Source organism: Dryas octopetala, chromosome 8, assembly GCF_963921425.1.
Source record: "Dryas octopetala chromosome 8, drDryOcto1.1, whole genome shotgun sequence".
Classification (NCBI taxonomy): domain Eukaryota; kingdom Viridiplantae; phylum Streptophyta; class Magnoliopsida; order Rosales; family Rosaceae; genus Dryas; species Dryas octopetala.
The window spans coordinates 20,104,126-20,127,121 of record NC_141373.1 but is presented as its reverse complement, the minus strand read 5'-3'; the positions used below and the strand labels follow the sequence as shown (position 1 = coordinate 20,127,121).

Sequence of the window (22,996 nt, the reverse complement as noted above, 5' to 3'; positions counted from 1 at the left end):
AAAAATGTATTAGGGTTTAGGGTTTAAAAACAACTAAATAAAATCCCAAAAGAGCCAAACCAAACACCAAACCCTTTTTTTCTTTCCAATTGCCCAAAGGCCCCCAAACCCCAATCAACCCTAAACCTTTTTTTTTTTCTTTCCTTCCTTTTCCTCCCGTGACTCTCTCTTCTTCCCAGTCATTTCGCTCTCCTAGTCCCAGTTGCATCTCTTCCTCCTCTCCCTCCCCGATCTCTTCTCTCTCCCAGATCTCTTCTCTTTCCCAAATCTCTTCTTTCTCTTCTCTATCCTCCCTCCCCAATCACCCTCTGACTCTATTCGATCTGCCGCCCTTCGATGACAGTTGGCGACAAGGCCGGCTCGCCTCTTCCTCCCCTCTCTCAATATGGTGTCCGCTTCCAGCCGAAAGTTTTGCCAAAATTTCAAAAATTTCAATAAATTTTGCAGAATTTGAACGAAAAGTGTTTGGTTTGGTATTAAAAATTTTTACCAAAAAAAACAAAATTTTACTTCTTGCTTCTAATGTACCAAAAAAAAAAAGTGAATTCATTAAAATCATCTTCAGTTATTGGTCCAATAATATTTTAGGGTTAATGCTATGACACTAAAAACTTCATCATAAAAAAATAAAATAAAAAGTGTATTCATAAAAATCACCATTAAAACTTCTTTTCACCTAGAGTGACTGTGCTCCAATCACCAATTTACTAGGCTCAATTAGAATTCAGTATGCTAAGCTTAATATGATTATATACCAGTGCGTCATAGCATTAACAGAACACTTGCAGCAGCAATATATCATGCCATCAGCAGCTTACTTTTCCAAAACACAAATGCAAGAGTAGAACGCAGGGAAATAAACATGGTAGAAGAATTTTAAAAGGAGAAGAGCAAGATGTACAAGGTAATGACGGATTGCAATCTATAAATGGACTCAGAAGTGTCACACAAACGTAACATAAATGAAACAAAAATCAAGTCAACCAAAGGATTCAACCATATGAAGTCATAGGATCCAAACTAAAAAGAAGCACCTATCCTGTTTGAGTCTGTGATGCTAGTTTCACAAATAACAGTCATATGCAAGTAACCAAAACTGAGAGGTAGGAATGCCAACAGAGAAGACCCATCAACGCAGCCTTCTTGCTTCTCTTTCAGACTCAAGTAAGGTAAGGACATCCCCCTCCCTCACAGGTCCCTTGACATTCCTCATGATGAAACGATTCTGGTCATCCAAAAACTTGACTCTAACTTGAGTCACCTGCCCTCTAGATCCAGTACGACCCATAACTTTCACCACAATAGCATGCTTCACTGCGGATTCCATTCTTCACACCCAAAAAAATTAAAATTAGGAAAATGAATCTTTGATTTAGTTCAAAGCCAACAACCATTTTCTTTGCTTCTAAAAGAAGAAACAATATACATCTTCTAGTACAGCTGTGCATGCTTGAATTGTAGGAGCACTATGTTTCAATGCAAATCTTGCCAAGAGTGTGGGTAAAAAGGAATGCAGTAATGCAAATCATGCACGAAGGACTTAAGAAATCAAGTGGATAGACCAATCTATCAAATATTACAGTTAGGAAAGACGAGAAAAGCAAAAACTCAACAGGGTATCATATATTCGTTCTATTTGGCAAAAATAAAATACTAGAAAAAAAAAAAATCAGAATCCATTAGAATTGTGTAGCAGCACCTAAGAATGGGGTAGAACTTGAACCACATGGTACATTAGTTAATCTAAGCCAAGAATACCTAACATTTGCTAACATCAAGCTAGCCAGGCATTTTTTTTTCCTAGCCATAATATGCAAACTATTTACTAGTCTCAAAATCCTCCTTTTGATAAGAGTCTCAAAATCCTTTGAAAACAACATAAACAGAAAAAAAGTAACAACTTTGCCAATCAATCTCCATTTTAACTGATGAAAAACCAACAAATTATAAGATAATTATATGTAATCCTACAATTACACTAGACTCTGTTTCCCAAAAAAAAAATAACAAAAATTAAAGCTGAAGCCTAACAATCACAAACAGAATATTGAACAATTCGATATACAATGGATACCCACATCGAAGAAATTAAAAATTCACAAAATTAAATTGATCCTGAAGAAGCACCATTGACATAAATTCAATTTGACAATTCATAAGCTTACAATCATGTCTATCTTCCAAAAAAACAAAAATGCAAAACGGGAATTGCGTTAGGTACCTCCAATACTCCGAAGGTGGGGACTGCGATGCTGGCCGCCGGCGACGTAGAGAGAGATACAGAGAGAGAAGGGATCAACGACAGAGACTCAGAGAGAAAGTGAAGAGGTATCGGCGCGGAAGAAAGAACGGAGAGAAGTAGGGTTTTTGCAATTTAATAGGGAAATTACAAAACACCCGTAGCTTAGGATTGTTTTGTATTATTTTAAAATACTGTATTTTTATTTAAGTAAAGAGGAAATTACAGATTTAGTCCAGTTATTTTATACCTAGTTCAATTTTGGTCCACAATTTTTTTCAAGTTCTGTTTTGGTCCATTAATTGTTTCACTTGTTCAATAAAGGTCCAGATTTGTTTTCTCAAATTTGGCCTGCTTTTTACCCTATCAAATCTCACCCAAATTCAGCAAATATATACTTGTTTTAAAGCTATGCATTTCTTCTTTCCAACCATATAAAGATCATTCAAATTGGAGTTCTAAAACTCAAGATAATTGACCCTAAAGTAGGGTACCCAAAACTGCCAATTTTTCAAATTTCACCAAATCTCAATTCTCTTAGATTATAATACTCCAAATTTGTTTTTATGACTAAGAAATGATGAAATATAACTTATACTTCAATTATAATTGAAGAAAACACAACCCAAAAGATTTAAAGTCACAAATCTGGACCTTTATTGAACAAATGAAACAATTAGTGGACCAAAACAGAACTTAAAAAAGATCGTGGACCAAAATTGAACTAGGTATAAAATAAGTAGACCAAAGCTGTAATTTCCTCTTAAGTAAATTATTAAAAAGTCTATTGTACAAAAAAAAAATTTACATAAAAAGTTGTAATAATAAATAAGTTTACTTTGTACGAATAAAATTCACATTTTATAAAAATAAATCAACGTTATATTTTTTTTCATGGATTTGTTTTTGTTTTTTTGAAACTAAGCAAATTGACACAGTAACAATAATTGTTACTGTCAAATAGTAGTCATTAATAGAATATTTTTACAATTTAAATAATTACTGTTCTACAGTAACAATAATTGCTACTGTCAAACAATAGTAATTAATAAAGTATTTTTACAATTTAAATAGTTATTATCCTATATTAATAATAATTATCATTATCAAACAATAGTAATTAATATAATATTTTGTATAATTTAAATTGTTACTGTCGGTTACCTAACTGTTAACCGACCCAACCCAACTAGCAACATATTTCATTTAGGCCCAACTGTTTCTCTCACTGCCTTCCTCAACCAACTGGGAGATTGACAGCAACTGCCACATTCTCCGAGACGTGATGGGGCAATGACCAAGAACCGGAGTTCAATGACACAAGGCTCACAATTTCGAGTTCAAATGCGAAGTTGAGCTCAGCAGCAAATTGTTTTAGGTTTTCTTGAGTGAACCCCAGCTTGAATTTATCATGCATGGAGGGAGATACAAATGCAGTGATCTTAAGAGATGACGCACCTCCATTTCTCAAGGCAACCTCTTGCATAAAAGAAGCCCATTGCCCACCATAGCCAATATCAAAATCAATAAGATGGCCACGATTAAAGCCTTCCACAGCTTAAAGGATGGCTGAGATGAGATCCTTACGCTGCCAGCAGAGAATAAGAGACGATCTCTCCACTACCCCCCTTGGACCCCAAACTCGATTCCCAGCCCCCCAACCCAATCAGAACAAGCAGAGGTACCAAGCGATGATCGCACCCCAGTCCGTGTCGTCGTAGTCGCAAAGGTTCGCCAAGTGAGGCTAGGGCCTAGATTTGGTGCTGCCAGGAGTACCAGGACCGGCTTGTTATCGGTTTTTTGCAACTGGGCTGGGTCGTATACTGGGTCTAGATCTGGGTGTTTTAAAAAAGACATACCCTTTTTATTTTTGTTTTTATAAATAAAATAAAAAATAAAATTACATAAAATTGTTTTAAATTTTGAATCGCCAACCAAACTAGCTGAAGTTGGATCAAGTTTCACTTTGGTTCTTGGAGTTTCAATTGTTTCAATTTTAGACATGTAATTTACAAAATTTACAATTCAATGATAAGTCAGTATTTTTGTCCATTAATTTATAAAACCAGCCATTAAATTGTTGACGGTATGTAAAGTACATAACCAAAATCGTATCAATATGCTAAGTTCATGATCAAAAGAGGAACGAATTTGACAATTTAATGAAGAAAAAGGCTAGTGTATCATTGAATTGCAACGATTTATAAACTATATGACTAAAATCAGAACAATTGAAACTCCAATAAAATTGCATTAAACTTGAAACAAGAACAATTAAAGTCGCATGAAAAACAAAGAATAAAAACCAAATCGATACCACAAGCCTTTGGAATGATGATGGCAATGCTACAAACCTAGTGAACTTGAAACTAAGAGCTATTGAAAACCTAAAAGCACTTCGAACGAAAGCACCAAAGAAAAATTGAAAGCAAAAGAACTATGATTATTTCTTGAGACTTGAAAGCATGTGTGTTGAATGCTTAATGTGTGTTCTTCTTCTCTCTCGAATGCATCTATTTATAGATGTTGACTAGGCAATTGGTCATTACTTGACCAAGAATTCCCTTCAGATTCCTAGTTCGGATGTGATTTGAACTCTCTTGAATTTATGATTCGACCAGATTAATGGTTGATATATTCTTCCTTGTTACTCATGTGATCTTGAGCATTGATGACTTATTGGAATCCCTTTTATTAGGGGTGGGAAAATTATCCAACAAATTGAATCCGACCGAAAAAAATCGAAGTGGCGGGATTTCCAACAGACAACAGTGTTTCTCTACCGAACGGATCCTTGTCGGTGGGAATGGTGGTTTGGAAATCTCAAACCGTCAATGTACTGATACCGACCAACATGGTGGTGAGCTAGTTGTCGGAGAAGCTGTGGTGGGGTTGATAAGCGTGTGAGCTCAGCAGCTAGGTGCGCGGAGGTGGTTGCGGCTGAAAGTTTGCAACTCTTCGTCTGTAAGTCTTTAACTCTTTGTCTTCTTTTTTTTTGGCCACTGTAAGTCTGCATCTGTTCAGTTTTCAGTCTCTTCTTCAGTGCTGCATCTCTCTCTCTCTCTCTCTCTCTCTCTCTCTCTCTCTCTTTCTTTCTTTCTCTCTCTCGCTCTTTCACTCTGCAAGGCGCCATCCCGAGATCACACCTACGCCGCATCAAGACCAAGCTCACTCCAACCAGTAGCTCGCGCGCAGCACCACCAAATGCCATCCCCAAACTCCGTCGCAGCTCACCACCAAGTTGGTAAGAGAACTTAGAACCGATACCGACGAAAGTAGTTGGTATAACCAACTGTCGGAAAACCGACACTCATTGGATCTGTATCGGTATGAAAAATGGCATTCTGATGGCTACCAGTTCGAAGGTTGGTTGTGGTGGGCTTTTGGTTCGGTTACCCCTACTTTTTATACTTGGACTCTTGACTTTTATGCATTGGCTTCTTGATTCACTCGGGATACTTAGTCTCCAAGACTTTCTGAATTCTTTCCTTGGTTGGATTTGGATTGATCTTGTATTTAAATTATGAATTTCCCTCCAAGTAAAGACTTCAACTTAAGTTTTGATATGGATTTTTGGCGGAATCCTAGCTTGAGTGGGACTTGGTGGCGTATTGAAAACCTTCTGTTACCTGGGTTGAGCTATTATTGGCTGGAGAATTTCAATCAAGAGACTTTTGGGCTCAACTAGACTTATTGGGGAGCTTTAAGCTTTGATTGATAAGAATCGGGCTCAAATATTAAGGCCCAAAGCTTAATTAAAAAATAAAAGGAAATGACCCGACCTCAAAACTAGGCCGGAATCACTTCTATTTTTCTGCACAATAATGATCATAATTTAATAATAATAAAATGGTCCAGCCCATTTTTATCATCGATCGGGCTAGTTTCATAATTTAAAGATATAACCAAGCCTCAATATTACGCCATAATTAGTTCCTTTGCTTGTAACTAGTACCACGGCCTAAAAAATTTCATTTAATTGGGCCGATACACTCTATTTCAATGACAATTCTGATTGAAATTCATTTAAGCCAAAGTTGATCCGAAATAATTTTAACCAATCCGATCGAAATTACAAAGTCAATTGGAACACACCCCAAGAGGCCGGCCAATATTTCTAAAAAAATGATCGGAATAAAACAAAGTCGATCAGAATTATTTTTATCCGACCACTTGTTTCTTTTTAATTGTCAATCAAAATTTATTTGATATCCAAGACATTGATTGAAATAAATTTGATCGGAAGAATTTTTTACCAAGTCGATCGGAATAAATCTTATCGGACTAAAATTGGCGAGGTCGATCAGAATTTTTGGCCGCTTTCTCCATGTACTCGACCGACCATTTATGCTATTTGACCTTCTTTCTTGTCTCACATTTCGGTTGGACTCTGACCAACATTTCTAATCTAAACTTATTAATCTAGGCCGGGATGACTCATTGTAGCTTGACAATTTGAAAAAGTAGCCCGACCAACTTCTTTATTCTTATTCAAGTTTGCAAGTTTGGTTGGACTCTCTAAGCCAAATAAAAAATTAGATCAACCAATTTACCATATATACTAAGATTAAGAAAGAGCCTAGCCACGTCCACCAACAAAAAAAGCCCAGCCACTTCTGTCTTTAAACACTAGCCGACATCAACATATCAACTAAACTCCCTCTCTTTTTCTTCTAGTCTCTTGTCAACTAACAAACAGATTAATATACATATATATAGGATTTTTTGCACTAATGCCACCCAAACTATGGGACATGTGCAAATTTACCACCCAGAAAAAGAATTGTGGAGAAATACTACCTAAACTTACACAAGGGTAATGTAATACCTTGGATTTTTGCAATCCTATCGTGTGTTGACACTTGTTCTCGAATTATTTTTGTACTTATAAACTTAAGAAAAGAGGTTTCTTTTGTCTTTTAAGTAACTAACTTGTACCATTAGAGGTTTAAAGTTGAGCTCTAATACCCTTGAGTGTGATTTTGGTAATTATCAAGTTGGAATTTATTTTTGAGAATTAAATACATTGGAATTAAATTTTTCGTAATTTTTTTGGAGATCAATTTATTGTTTTGAGATTATAGGAATTTAGGATTAATTATTACAAGTTCGTAGGATTTTTCAGGGAATTATTTGGAGTCCCGAGCTATTTTTGGTAATTTTACAAAGTTTAGAGAAAATAGAAAAATAGGAAAACAAAATAATTAAATTTTTTTGTTGATTGGACTGACACGCGACGCAATTGGTCTGCTCGCACTAATGCAGCGCTGACTGGGCGCAGGGCAGTGAGCTCACGCAAGCTGCTGTGAGCTATGCCACATTGAATCTCATCCCGTGTTTTAACTAGGCTCATTAAAGGGAAGGAGATCTTGGCCGTCCATTCCTTTTAGCCGGCCATTGTTCACACCAGGTCAAGGACGACCCGTGTGTCCTCTTGTGGGTTTTCTGTGAGTGTAAATGGGTATTTAGTTGAGTTTTCTTGACCCAGTTTGAATTTCAGCCTTCTTTTGAGCATTTTTAGTGCAATTTGTTCCATATTAGAGATTTACAACTTCTTCCAACCTTCTAGTGCCTATAAATAGAGACCTTTATCCCTCATTTTCACTTGCACCACCAAGTGAAGTTAGAGTTACTCACTCCTTGGTTATTTAGAAGTCTCTCTAAGAAGAGACATACCAAAAGGGAATAAACATCCCATAGTTTAAAGTTTTGGGAGTGCAAGGAGGAGTCCCTAGGAGTGGAGTCTAGCTTTGGAGGTCTACAATCGGATAAGTATTTTATTATTTCTGCTAATTTATTTATTTATTTATAGGTTTTAATTTTAGGATGCATGCTTAGATTAAGAAAGTATGATTTATTTATTAATTAAGCATGCCTAGCCTTATTCTTGGACATTTATTTGTTTATTTAAGAGTAATTAGCATGCTAGGATTAACAAGTTTCAATTATAGAGATTAAGTTAGATTAATCTGAATTATTTTGAGGATTTGCTTTGAGCTTAAGCAAATAGTCAATTGGTCTATAAAAGTTTAAACTTGTGAACCTTTAAGTAAACTCTAAGAGAAGAGTTTAGTCCATTTAGGACTAGAAACGAGCGACATGTGACTAAAGGAAAGGTCATATCGTCTTTCCTTATTGTTAATCATCCCTAACTTAGAATTTGTTTTCTTTTTTCAATTTTGTTTCTATAGGATTACCCAGTTACCCAGTTGCCGAGTTGTTAAGAGGTTGAGGTTGTCGTATTGTCTAATTACGACGAATTTGCCAAGATAGAACTGTGTGCAAACGTGGAAGGCTTGTGGAAGAGAATACTTGAAGAGCATTGGATTCTAAGTAGGGAGATTTATCCTACATTCCTGACTATGGACTTTGTGTGTGTATGTGTAGTTTTTAAACTGTTATACACTACTACAATAATATAAATAGACGACACTATCTACACAACGGTTGTTTTAAAACTGTTGTGTAGTTTTTACAGATAACGGTTTTAAAAAAACTGTTGTATTTATGAATGAAATCCAATGGTTTTGAGAGGGGTAGATTTTTTGGTTTGGCCTACACAATGGTTTTAAGTTGTGACCATTGTGTAAGCGAAACAAAATGGAAAAACCGGTCTACAGTAACTTCATTAAAAAAGTTTTGTTGTGTACTCTTGTTGCCCTCCGATATGTTTCCCTCTCAATGTTCATCGTTCCCACCCCTAAGTCATACACCCAGCAACAAACATTGCCAAAACCAGAAGAGATCTGAGAGATAAGCCATCATCTGCTCCAAGCGCACCCACCTGACCTCCAAGCGACCTCACAAGCCCGACCATGTGAGAGATCTGAAAGATAAGCCACCCATCGATCTCGCCTCTCTCTTTCTCGCCTCTCTCTCTCTCTCGTCGCATCTTCTCCTTCTCGCCACCGAGTCACCGTCGCGTGGGGACACTAAACCTAACCCTCAGTCCCTCATCCAGATCCAACCACTATCTCTCTTTCTCTCTCCGTTCGCTCTCTCTCGCCAATCGCTCTGTCTCACCGTCGGATCCCTTTCTTAATTTGTGTCACCGTCTTGAAGGAGAGAACTGGGAAGCGACCCTTGCTCACTGGGGATGTGAATGTCACTCTGAGAGATGGGTATGCCACGATTGGAGATATGAGTTCACCGTCGACAACTTGAGCTGGATTCGGAGCAGAAAATTTAGGCTGGGTGCAAGGGTAGCTCGGCCAGTGGTTATTAGGGTGCTCTTAAGGGCCTACATAGAGTGCTACACAGCAGGTTTTTCATATCTCTTACCTTAGGTTATAGTCATAGTTATCTTCGTTTTGGTTTTCCTTTTCTACTTCTATTCATTGCTAGTAAATTGTTTTTGCAAGAAACCTTAAAAGTAATGAAGCTAAGTCAATGATTCTGCATATTGAAGATGTTTTTTTTAAGGGTTCAAACCCTATTTGCCAACCTTAATTTATTCCCATCCCAACATTTGACAAATAAAGTTACTAAGCTTGAAATGGGCAAGAACTATTTCTACTGTCGAAGGCCTTAATCCAAGTGATGAGAATTCTGCTCTTGTCCACTGTATTCAGGTTTAAATTTGTCATTTGTTGCTACTTGGATTAGAAATTTGTTGACCTTAATTTTTTCTTTATAAACAGTAGAAGTTATTAGAAAATATAAAGAAGCATGCAAGCCTGGGACACATGAAGAATTTAAGAGACCCCATAGAGAAATCATGTTGACAAATTTTACGAAGTTACTTTATGATAGATGGTTGTAATCATGTAATGCTTATCGGTATAAAAAATCAATTTGGCATTGATGTGATCAAATGACGAGTCTTTCCCATGAGATTTGTGTATACTGCAGTAAGATCAGACCAGTTTTTTAACTTGGACTTCTGAACCAGTGGATAATTTGAGAAAAGTTTCTTTCTTTCTTCTTTTTATTGGGGTGGGTAGGATATACATTTCTTAAAGGGTGGGTAGGACATCCTTATAAGAGAAAGAGCATATCTTTTTATACTTTCAACATAGTTATTTGTACATCATTGTTGCTTACAAATAATGTACTATTTTTGTTTTCTTTTTGAAAATGAGTTGTTTTGTTGCTGATTGTAGTTCCGTTTTTATTTGAGATATAAAAATTGGTTATAATATGGGTTATTTACTGAACTTGGATCTTTAGGTATGGAAGGAAATGGAATTCTAATTGGTTAGCTAGAACTGTTCTAGTTTCCTTTGTATATGTGACTGAATGCTATTCACTAAGTTTGGATAATTCCTAAGGATACTGAAACTCTTGATTGGTAATGGACTAATATGACTAATATCATAGTTCATTTAATTTTTAAATTTAGTTTGTATTTATTTTGAAGTATTTCTCTTGTTTATTGTTTCTAACATTAAGTCATTTGTGTTTGTAGATGTGAGAAATCATCTAGTTTTTTATCCATTATAAGTGTACGTGGAAAGCGCTACTGACTATCTTTCAAAACCAAGGCTTACAGCGAGGTAAGAAGACTTGAACTTATTTGTGAACCCTGTGAAACTCTTGTGGTAATGCATTTGAGTATGTTTGAATGTTTGGCATTGGCAAGAATATTAAAGGTTCTGACCTTACTGTTTACTTTTGTTTGATTTTGGTAGTCTTTGACCTTACTGTATACTTTTAGAAAACTGTATCATTTGGTAAGGAGTCATAAGCTGATTTTTTGTGAGTCACAAGTTCACATCCTAATGGTCATTTGAAGACAAAAATCACCATATTCCGACCTTGAATGTAGTTTTCGTGGAATACCCAAGTCAGACCTGAAAATCTGAAACTCTGACAGCAACACTCCTCTTGCATGCCTACATTCTCACTTGTCCTTGTGTGATTTTGTGATATTTTTTTAACTGAAATTGTTTGGATAATATTAGGGTAACTGAATATATTGAATTTTACTTGCAATGAATGACAAGTTTGCTTTAATTTTTTGTGAAATTTGAAATTGTTAGATGGATAAGTCATGGATGTTTGCTGATAGAAGGTCGAGGGCATATGAATTAGGGATGGAAGCATTCTTCAAGTTTTCATTAGAAAATACTAGAAACCCAAACCTGATTCATTGTCCTTGCACGAAGTGTGGCAATGTGAAGCAGTTTGGTGTTGGAGTTGTAAGGGAACATTTATATTATAATGGTGTTGATAAAAGTTACCAACAATGGATATGGCATGGAGAACCTTCTAGGTCAGCTACAAATACAGTTAGAGAGAAAGAGCAAACTGAAGTAGAACGTTCATTTCTCTCTGAAACAGTGGAGATGGAAGGTGATAAGGCAAACTATTTTTCAGATGACGCAGCTCAAGATTTTTTGAATGTTATTGGGGATGGAGATACACCTTTGTATCCTGGTTGTACAAAACACACTAAGCTATCTGCACTAGTGAGGTTGTATAATTTGAAGGCAAAGCATGGATTGAGTGATGCAGGTTTCTCTGATTACCTTATTGCTTTTGGGGATTTGCTTCCAGAAGGTAATAAGCTACCCATATCCATGTATGAGGCAAAGAAGGCTCTGTGTGCATTGGGAATGGATTATGAGAAAATACATGCATGTCCTAATGATTGCATCTTGTACAGAAATGAAAATGAGGATGAAACCAGTTGTCCTACTTGTAGTCTGCCAAGGTGGAAGATTGGTAAGGATTCAAAAATGAAGGAGGGGGTGCCTGCCAAGGTCTTGTGGTATTTTCCCATTCTCCCAAGGTTTAAAAGGATGTTCGAATGTAGTGAAATAGCTGAGAGTTTAACTTGGCATGCTAATAAAAAACTGAATGATGGACAGATGCGGCACCCCGCTGATTCCCCATCATGGAAGTTAGTTGATTTTAAGTGGCCAAACTTCTCAGAAGATCCAAGAAACCTTAGACTAGCAATATCAGCTGATGGCTTCAATCCCCATAGTTCTTTGAGTAGCAAATACAGCTGTTGGCCAGTTATACTAGTTACTTATAATCTTCCTCCATGGTTGTGTATGAAAAGGAAGTTCATGATGCTGACTTTATTAATTTCTGGTCCTAAACAACCTGGAAATGATATAGATGTGTACCTGACACCTTTGGTTGATGATTTAAAATCTTTATGGGCAGGAGTTCCAGGAGTGTATGATGCGTTCAGCTGTGAATACTTCACCCTTAAAGCTGTACTTCTATGGACCATCAATGATTTTCCGGCCTATGGAAACTTATCTGGCTGCATTGTGAAAGGGTATAATGCTTGTCCAATCTGTGGATCACAAACAAGACCTCATAGGTTGGTACATGGTAATAAATTATCGTACATAGGGCATAGAAGATTCTTGTCACGCCATCATCCTTATCGAAGGCAAAGAGCAGCTTTCAATAACTTGCAAGAATTAACACCACCTCCTGTACCATTAACAGGAGAGGAAGTACTTGAAAAGGTTGAAAAGGAAAATTTCACACCTTTTGGCAAGAGGAAAGTCAAGAGTAAAGGGGTTGAGGGTGAAGCTAGAGCTTGTTGGAAGAAGAAGTCAATTTTCTTTCAGCTTGAGTATTGGAAATCTCTTCATGTTCGGCATATTATCGATGTTATGCATGTTGAGAAGAATGTGTGCGATAGTATTATTGGCACACTATTGAACATCCCTGGAAAAACAAAAGATGGGGTTGCAGCTCGTTTGGATTTGTTGGACATGGGGGTTAGAACTGAATTGGCACCTAACACTTGTGGAAAACGGACTCACTTGCCGGCTGCAAGTTGGAATTTGTCTAGAGAGGAGAAGCGATCTGTGTGCAAATCATTTCTGGGTATGAAGGTCCCTGAAGGCTATGGTTCAAATATTAGCAGTCTTGTATCAATGGAGGATTTAAAGATTCATGGCCTTAAGTCTCATGACTGTCATACCCTCATGCAACAATTGCTCCCTGTGGCCATACGTTCTGTGTTGGAAAAGCCTGTGAGATATGCTATCACGAGATTCTGTTTTTTCTTTAATGCTATATGCAGCAAAGTTGTCGATGTATCAACACTAGATAAACTTGAAGAAGATCAAGTAGTCACTCTGTGTTTGCTTGAGAAGTATTTTCCACCATCATTTTTTGATGTTATGGTTCATTTAACAGTGCACCTTGTGAGAGAAGTTAGGTTATGTGGACCAGTTTATTTTAGATGGATGTACCCCTTCGAAAGATATATGAAGGTGTTAAAGGGGTATGTACGAAATCGTCATTGTCCCGAGGGTTGCATAGCGGAGGGTTATATTGCGGAAGAAGCTATAGAGTTTTGCTCTAAACATATGCGTGAAGTTAGTACAGTTGGTATCTCGTCATCTCAAAAGTCTGGCTCTAACAATGAAACTAAGCCCCTATCAGGTGCTTCTATACATCGGGTTGATCGTGACCAGTTGGAGCAGGCCCATCTTTATGTACTAGAAAATACAGTTGAAGTTGAACCTTTTATTGAGTAAGAGCAATCATTTCCCTTTAAAATTAATTTTATAATTGTTCAATAGTTGTTTTCCCCCTGCTGGTTAATTGATACATGTCTCTTATTATAGTGAACATATGAGATATTTGAAAGAGAAATATCCCAAAAATAAGAAAAAGAAGAGGTGGTTGCAAGAAAAGCACAATCGAACCTTCATCCCTTGGATAAAAAAACGGGTGATATATTCAACTTTTTTTACTAGTTCATATTTAAAAAAAATGAAGCACATTCTCTGTATACACAGTGCACCTTATTTGATATAAACGGTCATCTTTGCAGGTGAATCATGCACTTTCTGTCACACCTAATAACATATCTGAAACTTTGAGATGGATAGCTGATGGACCGTGTGTTGAAGTTCCGAAATTTAACGGTTACAAGATTAATGGGGTTCATTTTAGTACCAAGTGTCGTGATGACGTAAGAACTGTTCAGAATAGTGGTGTTTACCTACTGGCAGATGCAATGCAGGTTGCTAGTTCGAAGGACAAAAACCCGGTCATCACAGATATGGTCTTCTATGGAGTGATTCAAGAAATATAGGAACTAGACTATTACAAGTTTAGGCTGCCCATTTTCAAGTGTGATTGGGTTGAGAATCAGAATGGCATTAAGATAGATGAACTTGGATATACGTTGGTCAATTTGAGTAGGTTGAGTCATAAGCCGGACAAGTTTGTTTTGGGAAGACAAGTAAAACAAGTGTTTTATGTGGAAGATCCTGCAGATTCTAGGTGGTCTGTTGTACTATCAACCCCAGATAGAGATGACATTAGATGGGAAGATGAGCTGGGAAATACCACATTTGACCTTCAACCATTCACCACTAGTCTTCCACCCGTAGAGACGTTTGATGATATAGTGGGTGAAACTGGAACAGAATATGTGCGACCTGGAGGCGAGGGCATATGGATTGATTAGTTTATGTTTACCATATTTGAGCTTGTAAATTAATACTTATTTCAATTTGGATTAAAATATTAATATGTAATAAAGTGTTTGCTAGTTGTGTTTATACCTTTTTCTTTGGTTGCTGTCAAAGGTATTGATCTACAGCAAAGGTAAAAATCTTGTGTTTATACTTGTGTTGATACCTTTATATATGTTGCTTGTGTTTATACCTTATTTCAGTATTGCTTGTGTTTATTCTTACTTGATTGGTTATTATGCTTATTTGTCAAACCTTGTTCATACTTAATTAGTTGATTGCTTTTGTTTTTGCAGACCATGGCTCCACAGAGGGCATCTCCGGCTGGTAAGAAGAAGAGGTGTAAAGCCAAAGCTAACAAGACACCGACAAAAGCAAAGACTTTTAAGCAAACACAATCTAAGGCTGTTGAGGATTCAAGTTCTGGTGCTAAGGAGACACTTACATCAGAAAGCAGTGTGAAGAGCAAACGAGGACCCGTTACAATGCCTCGCATTGTGAGGCGAAAGATCCTAAAGATTAAGAAGGTGGTTGAGTATAATAAGAAGGGTCAGCCTCGTGGGAAGGTGGCAACGGAACTACAATCTTACATTGGGGTGTTAGCACGTACAAAGATCCCTATTACCTTCGCTAAATGGAAGAAGGTGGACAATGAATATAAAAACAAGATTTGGGAAGAAATAGAGGTAAGCATACATTTAATCATGCTCTTTTTTTGTTTTCATATAAATACTTATAGCAACCTATTTTTGTAACCCTTCTTGTAATGTAGCAACTAATATATTGGACATCTATGTATGTAGTTGGCATTTGAGATAGCGCCGGAAAGCAAAAAGCTGGTAATGAAATCAGCGGGTGCTAAATGGAGGGAATTCAAGAGCCGTCTCACGACTGCTTTTGTACTACCATTTATAGATGACCTTTAGAAACTTAAGAAACCCCCTGCAGAGTATAACTTCCTTGAGAAAGCTGACTGGGACGAGTTTGTGCAGTCAAGACTAGAACCAAATTTTTTGGTAATTTCATGATTTTTACATATTATATCCCCTTAAATTACTGTCACATCTTCCTATTTGTGTGCAAGTAATTTGTTACTTGTTTGGATTGTAGAAACTTCATGAAGTTCAGCAGGAGAGACGTGCAAAGGCCGAGTACCAACATCGAATGTCGCGTAAAGGGTATGCTGGATTGGAGTCAGAACTGGTTAGTGATGTGTTTTTAAATCCGCTGATTTTGTGTTATGATGTTTAGGTATGTAACACCGTCTATAAGTTCTAAAACCATATGCCTTTTGGCAGTTGAATGACATGAATTCTGACCAAGAAGAGGTTGATCGTGCTACTCTCTGGATGAAAGCACGTGCAAATAAAGAGGGTAAAATCATAGATGCCAAGGCAGCTGAGCTAGCAAATCGGATTGTGAGTATGCACGCTAAATTTTTATACTTAGTTCATGGCACCCTACAGTTTATAACAGCCACATCATTGCTTGTTTCAAAGTTTTTTTTAACAATTTTTTAATTGCATTTTCAGGAAGAGTTGAAGCAACAAGAGAAGGAGGGGAAATTAAGTACATCTGGTAGCAATGATGTTTTGACACTTGCCTTGGGGACCCCTGAGCATGGTGGCAGGGTTAGAGCAGTTGGAAGTTATGTGACACCAAATTCATACTTCCACCTCCCTAAGCGAAGGAAGACAAGTGTGAAAGAGAATGTGAGAGAGTCAATTAAAGCAATTGTAGAGGAGGAGCGAGAGAAGATTGTGGCGCAGATAGTGGCAGAGGAACGAGAGAAAATCAAGGCAGAGATAATGGCAGAGGAGAAAAGAAAGATCTCGGCTCAAATTTTGGAGGAGGAGCGAGCAAATATTGTGGCCAAACTTGTGATGGATGAGCGAGACAAGTTAATGGCAGCAGGGTCCCCTGATTGGCAGGCCAAGGTGACTACATTGGATGAAATACTAGCTAATGTCAAGGGTCCTGCTGCAAATATCCCAGTCTCGGTACAAAAGACTGCTCCTCCCACTCCCCCAACTCCACACACCGTGGAATATGGATCCGATAAAGCCAGTTGTAATGCTACAAAGAAGGTGTTGGGATTGAATGACAATCCAAAGGAGAATGACATCATGGATGTGGATTCTGAATTTGTGAGGGAATCAATATTTAAGGTGATTCAATGAAATTTTATATGCATCTAAACAATGTCTTCAGTTACGCTTAGTTAAAATGCTTAGTGAAAATGCCTTCAGTTATGCTTAGTTAAAATGCCTTCAGTTAATTTGAAATTGTGTCTTGTGTGCAGGGGAAACAATGCAAGTTAGTTGTGGAAGGTGAGGATAAAAAAATTGTTGCACATGCAACACTGATTGAGGTACAGGTTGACAACCCGACTGTCCATGGCATTCCTTTGGGAAAGGACAACCTCAGGGTTTCAATCTATGCTTCATTTAATGATGATGCACTGCTTCCCATCCCTGTGAGAGGCGAACTTGAAACTGTGGGCCAAGCCAAAGGTAGTGTTGTAGCTTGGCCAAAACAGTTTGTTTTGCCTATGGAGGAGAACAAAAAGGGTATTAAGGTATTGTGGTCAACCGTGTTGATTTTGGCAATTTTTGATGTTATTTATGAAATCCTACATCTAACATATTTTTAATTCTGAACCTAGAAACCCTTGAAGGCCAAAGCTGACAAGCATCAAAAGAGTGTAAACAAGCCACAACCTTTGGACCTGAAAGTACTGCCCCCTACATTGAAGGTGTTATGCATGTATGCACAAACTGGCATGAAGAAGGATGCGACAATCCACTTTGTAATTGAACCTGAAGTTTTTGGTCAACCTCGGAAAATCCACGTACTGAGTGAAGATATAGAGCAGTTTAGCCGTATGGAGGAGATATCAGCCACTTGCATTGTTGTGTATATGAGGTAGCTTAATTATGTCTTTCCATGTGAATTAAGTAATAAGTTTGGCAAGCTTTCTTCCACTATGATATGTTAAATTATGTATGTTCCTTATAGGTTTTTATTCGATGTGGTTAAGAAATCAAAAATGAATGACATGATTGGTTTTATTGACCCTGCTCGAATTGGGGCTATTGGCTGTGGAACCGTTGATGAGAGATCACGAGTATTAGCAGATAGGTTCAAAAGTTCTGCTGAGGATCAGCTTTACTTAGTCCCTTATAACTCTGGGTAAGTAATTGTTTTAATGTGTTTTCTAGTTGTTTTGCAATTTAACATAATCCATAAGAAGTTTGGTAGATGTTTAATGAATTTTTTGTGTAGAAATCATTGGGCGTTAACGGTTGTCAATCCGGACAAGGAGATTGTCCATTTTTTGGACCCAATGAGAAGGAGACTATGTGGTGAAGAATGGAGAACCGTGGTGGACAAGTAAGTAATTAATTGAGCAGAAGCTTGATTCCCAAAACAGCAGTTTGATTTATTTATGCATATGCATGTATAAGGTTTTTATTTGCTATGCTGATACACGGTATCTGTTTTCATGTTAAAGTGCGATCAGAATCTTTAAAGCCCAAGGGAATAAGAAAGGGAACAAGGCAGTTTTGTGGAAAAACTTGTCGGTATGCATGTTTGCTAATTTCTACTCAAGTTCATAGTGATTTAGATATAATACTTAAGATTATGAATTTCGGTCCTAATTCTATTGCTTATACTATTTAGGGCATTCCTCAACAACCAACCCACAAGGAGTGTGGCTATTTTGTTATGCGGTTTATGAAAGAGATAGTTGAAGATGAAGGATTAAGCTTTGCTACCAAGATACAAACTGAACTTGAAATTTAGACTTAATTTTATACTATTTGGAATGTATATATACTAGGATATATATATCATGGGAAGTTTGAAATTTAATAAGCTGAAAGGTTAATTGCATGTGGGGCAGATTTTAAGTCCTAGGTAGCATTTGGCCTAGACTTAATTGGGACAGATTTTAAGTCTTATGCACATTTGCATGTGTTCATAGTAGCATTATGAAAACAAAGAAGTTATTTATAGTAGCAACTTGATGCCCTACTAGTTTCCAAGTCGCTTGTTCTATTTTATTTTTGATTTTTTTTTCTTTGGTGTATTTAGGTTACTCATTTTACATATGCTTATCATTTGTTGTGTTGTTGTGCACCTTTGATAGTTTATTTTTGAAAATCCCACCTTTCTTTGGGTCATGCAACTCTTTTCTTGGACCTATGCTTAGATTTAGCCTGTTTGTTTTGTCATGTTGACCAATTGATTGGTGACTTGCACTTTGATGAAATTGATTAATTGGCCAGCAAATTTCCTGAATTTTTGTAACTTCTAAACAGAGATTGGGGTTCACTATTTTTGTGTAGTGGTCATAAGTGGAATTAAGCTCTTTCATCTAATTAAGTTTGCATGCTAGAATTATTTCAATCTTACCAAATCAAAATAGACCTTTGAACAATTTCCTGCTGTCTACTAAACTTTGCCCAAGTTTGAATGTTGAATGTTGGTATACTGCATGTGTTACAGTGTGCATGTTTCATGGTGTCATGATAACATGATGGTTTGGCTGCAACCTCATTACACTTGGGACATGTTTCATTTTGTTTAAAATGTGGTTTGGATTAATTGTGTAAAAACCCTTGTTAATTATGATGATGATGGATTAATTTTATGGTTATGACAGGTTGATTGTTTTTTAAGTCAATTAGATCATTAATTTGATGGTTGATGATTAACTTGATCGTTATGGCAGGTTAATTGTTTTTTAAGTCACTTAGATCATTATTTTGATTGTTTGTTCTTGCTTTGTATGTTTGTTCTTTGGTTCAAGGGTTTCCCCTGCTCCTTTTTTTTATTGATTCATTCAATTACTAAAAAAAAAGGTTAATTAAACAAAAATGTTGAATTTCTTATTGGTGTATTCCCTTATGTTAATCCCTTTGTTACTCCATGGTTAATTTCAGTGGGAAAGGAGAAAGGACAACACCTACTCACAGGACCAGATTGATGAAGTACGTGCTGAATGGGCAGGCTTTCTGGTGCGCTATATGTAGATCCAATACGTACTCCTCACTTCCCTAAATCTGCTGGCTGGGTTTAACAAGCATTTTTTGGTAAATATTTTGTATAGCTAACTGGCTAGGCTGTGTAGACATGCAATATTATGATGGGAGCAGTTCATTGACTAGCTAATCTTGCAAAGTCAGATATTTTGGTATTTATATGGCTGACTTTGCACGATTACTTAGGTTAGACCATGTCATCCCTAGCTTTATAGTTTTTGTAATCAACAAGTACTTTTGGTAGTTATCAAGTTACTTATAATTTTTTGGGCTGTACATTAATTGGCAAGGAATGTGTGAATGGGTTTGTTAATTATCATGATCGACTTTGTAAACTCCAATTCCAATTTAATGAATTCATGGATCTTTTTGAGTTACCAATATTTGTGGATTACTTTGGATGCAACAAGCAGGGATTTAGTGGGATTTAATTCCAATTGGATATGCAAGCAGGGAATTAATGGGGATTCAATTGGATGTAAGCAAGGATATTAAAATGTGAATCAAACAAACAACAGTTTTAAATTTAAAAAAATTATGTTAATTAATAATAGACAACGGTTTTAGTTAAATAACCATTGTATAAAACACCTACTAACAACAGTTAAAACGATTAACCAAAAAATTGATGTGTATCATCTATCTATACAACATTTTTGAAAAAAAATAACTTGTCAAACACCTAACTTAACATCACATATAGTTAAAAAAAGTTGTGGAAAACCTAATTACCCAACGGTTTTAAGATATAAAATGATATGTATAAGTAATTAAAATAACATGTTTTAGTAAAAACTGTTGTTGAATAAGACATCATGCTGGTTTTATAATTAATTATGCAACGGTGTTTCTTAAAACGGATGTTTAATAAGACTTCAGACAACATTTATATCATATAAGTATTGTCTAATCATTACTAATACAATTGTTTTGTATCTGTAAACGTTGTGTATTGGGTTTCAACACAACTGTTTAAGATGAATATTGGGCATTTTGGTGGATACTAGACAACAGTTTTAAATTATAAATGTTGTATTAATCCATTTAGACAACGGGTTTTTACCGTTGTCTAAATATACTATAGTCGTCACTCGCCTAGACGACGAAATTTTGGGTAAATAGACAACGGTTTTTCACCGTTGTCTATTAACTTCATTGTTGTAGTGATAACATGCTATTATGCTTATTGTGTTTAGTCTGAGAGTAAGGGTAGCATCGTGGTGACCTTAGATTCAAATCCCTAAACCTTTTAGAAGAATTAATCACTTACATTATGGGATGCTTAGCCATGTTATCACGTGTGACGTGTAATAGTGCGAAGCCAGGGCTCCTAACAGATCCGATGGGCAATAACAGTGATACAGTTTCTCAATTGCAAGTTCCTATCTCTATTTACTAGGCACTCTCGCTGTGGTAGCTGTTTTTCGCAGCTGACATCATAGTTGTACCTAAAGTGTATCGACCATCTGATTTACTATTATTTATGGTTTTTTATGCATGTTTATCATATACTGCTGCATCTGAGGTGTTAAATCGATTTTGTGGAAATGTTTTGAGATTTTGGAAATCAATCTTTCACAGGGAAATATTTTTGAAGGTTTTTCAAACCTAGAAAGGTCCCCTGAGGGAAGCTATGATCGTATGAGATGCTTACCTCCTATTTTCTTTGTTTGTTTGTTTCTATTGTATTGCTTATGCAAATTTACCTCTTGGAAAAGATCTTGATTGAAGGGGTGTGCAGCTTGGATTCTCTTGTCAGGTGTCTCAAGGTCTTTGTTATCGTGTCTTTTGCTATCTCAGTGGTTCTTATTTTTACATGTGTGTTTTATATTGGGAATCAATTTTGGAACAATGTTATTTTGATTTACTCATTTTGTAACTTATGTGAGTTTTATTTATACTTTGGTAATTCCCTTTCTAGGGTGTTGATTTAACATTTTACCCTAGTGGGTTGGTTAATCTTTATTTTGATTACTTATTTATTTTAATCTTATTATTTCCTTAAAGATCATGTTGTGTAATGAGTACTCTGATCAAACCCGATCCATTTAAATACAAAAGGCTCAACCCTTCTTGAGCGTCTTGGGAGATCAACGTCAGTGGTTTGTTATTGATCTCTCGGGATACTCAAGGAGGGTCCCTCTGTCACATTCCCGAAGTTTAAGGTATGATAAAAGACAATGTGCCACCTACTGTTAGGTTCCATCCACTATACTAGCAATCGTCATGTTTCAAAATTTATCATTATTACCATTCTTTTTTGGTGATTCATAATTACTATATTTCTAGACAATAATGTGTTATGGTATTCTCTTATTGCAGATGGTCTATTGTCTATTATTCACTTTGGAGATACATAGCTTTTAGACTTAGGTGATGGAATTAAGCTCTATTTATTTAGGGGCGGGGTAAAGTAGTATGGGCAGATGATTTAAGTGAGAATTACTTCTCCATTTTGGAACTGGCTTATACAACCAAGTTTCTAGGGTACACAAATAAAGCGGGATATATATATATATATATATATATATATTACTATAGAGTACGAAGTTCAAAGGGTGCAGATGGAATAGAGACAAACTTGGTATTTATCAAAATTGACGGGAGATTTTTATGATATGACTACTATTTTGCCTCGCAATAGAGTTGTTGTATTGTATGTTTCACCTACAATTAATAAGGTGCTGATAGAGAGCCAAGCATCAGTTAGTGAACCCCAATCTCAAAAAGATCTACCAACTGAAACACCTCATTCCCCACTGCCTCAACCCAGCCCAATCAGACAGACCAATTGATACTCATTCCCCAAAACATTAAACAGAAATAGAAGGTGAAACAAGATCAAGACGTGAGAAAGGTAAGCAAATAGCAAATGAGGCCATGTGCATATTTGGTTGATGTGGAGGTAAGAGAAGAGGCTGATGGTGCAGAGGGAGATGAAGAGTCAAACTTTGTAAATTCTGACAGTGAGCAGAATCCTAAAGATGAAGCAATCCCTATTGAGGAGGATGATCCAGCTTATGTAAGACTTCAGTGGACATTCCTTGTCCTTGTAGGAATCAGTATATGATCAAAGTTGCTTAGTCCATAAGCAATTAGACCATTAGGAAAACTCAACTACTCATTCACCTATTTGGTTTACTAATGTGGATGAAATTAGGAGACTTAGATATCTTAAGTAATAACACAATATGCAAAACAAGTCTACAGAAAAATCAGATGTAGAGTCCAATGAGGATATGAATTCGGCACACCTTGATGGGGAAGCTAGGATTTTACTTGACTCTATAAAAGAAATAGTCCTT

The 22,996-nt window shown here is 36.5% G+C and overlaps 1 protein-coding gene and 1 pseudogene across 1 annotated transcript; one reads left to right on the top strand and one right to left on the bottom strand.

The window, feature by feature from the left end:
- Positions 1-896: 896 nt before the first annotated feature.
- LOC147277878 (small ribosomal subunit protein eS28) lies at positions 897-2,367 on the bottom strand. The gene is made up of 2 exons (XM_086254622.1): positions 2,222-2,367; positions 897-1,328 (listed from the first exon to the last, which is right to left on the bottom strand). Exon 2 carries the CDS (start codon positions 1,325-1,327, stop codon positions 1,130-1,132), a length of 198 nt encoding a protein of 65 aa, XP_086110748.1. The 5' UTR covers position 1,328; positions 2,222-2,367; the 3' UTR covers positions 897-1,129.
- An 8,853-nt stretch (positions 2,368-11,220) lies between these two features.
- On the top strand, positions 11,221-14,636 carry LOC147277877 (uncharacterized; annotated as a pseudogene).
- Positions 14,637-22,996: the final 8,360 nt, after the last annotated feature.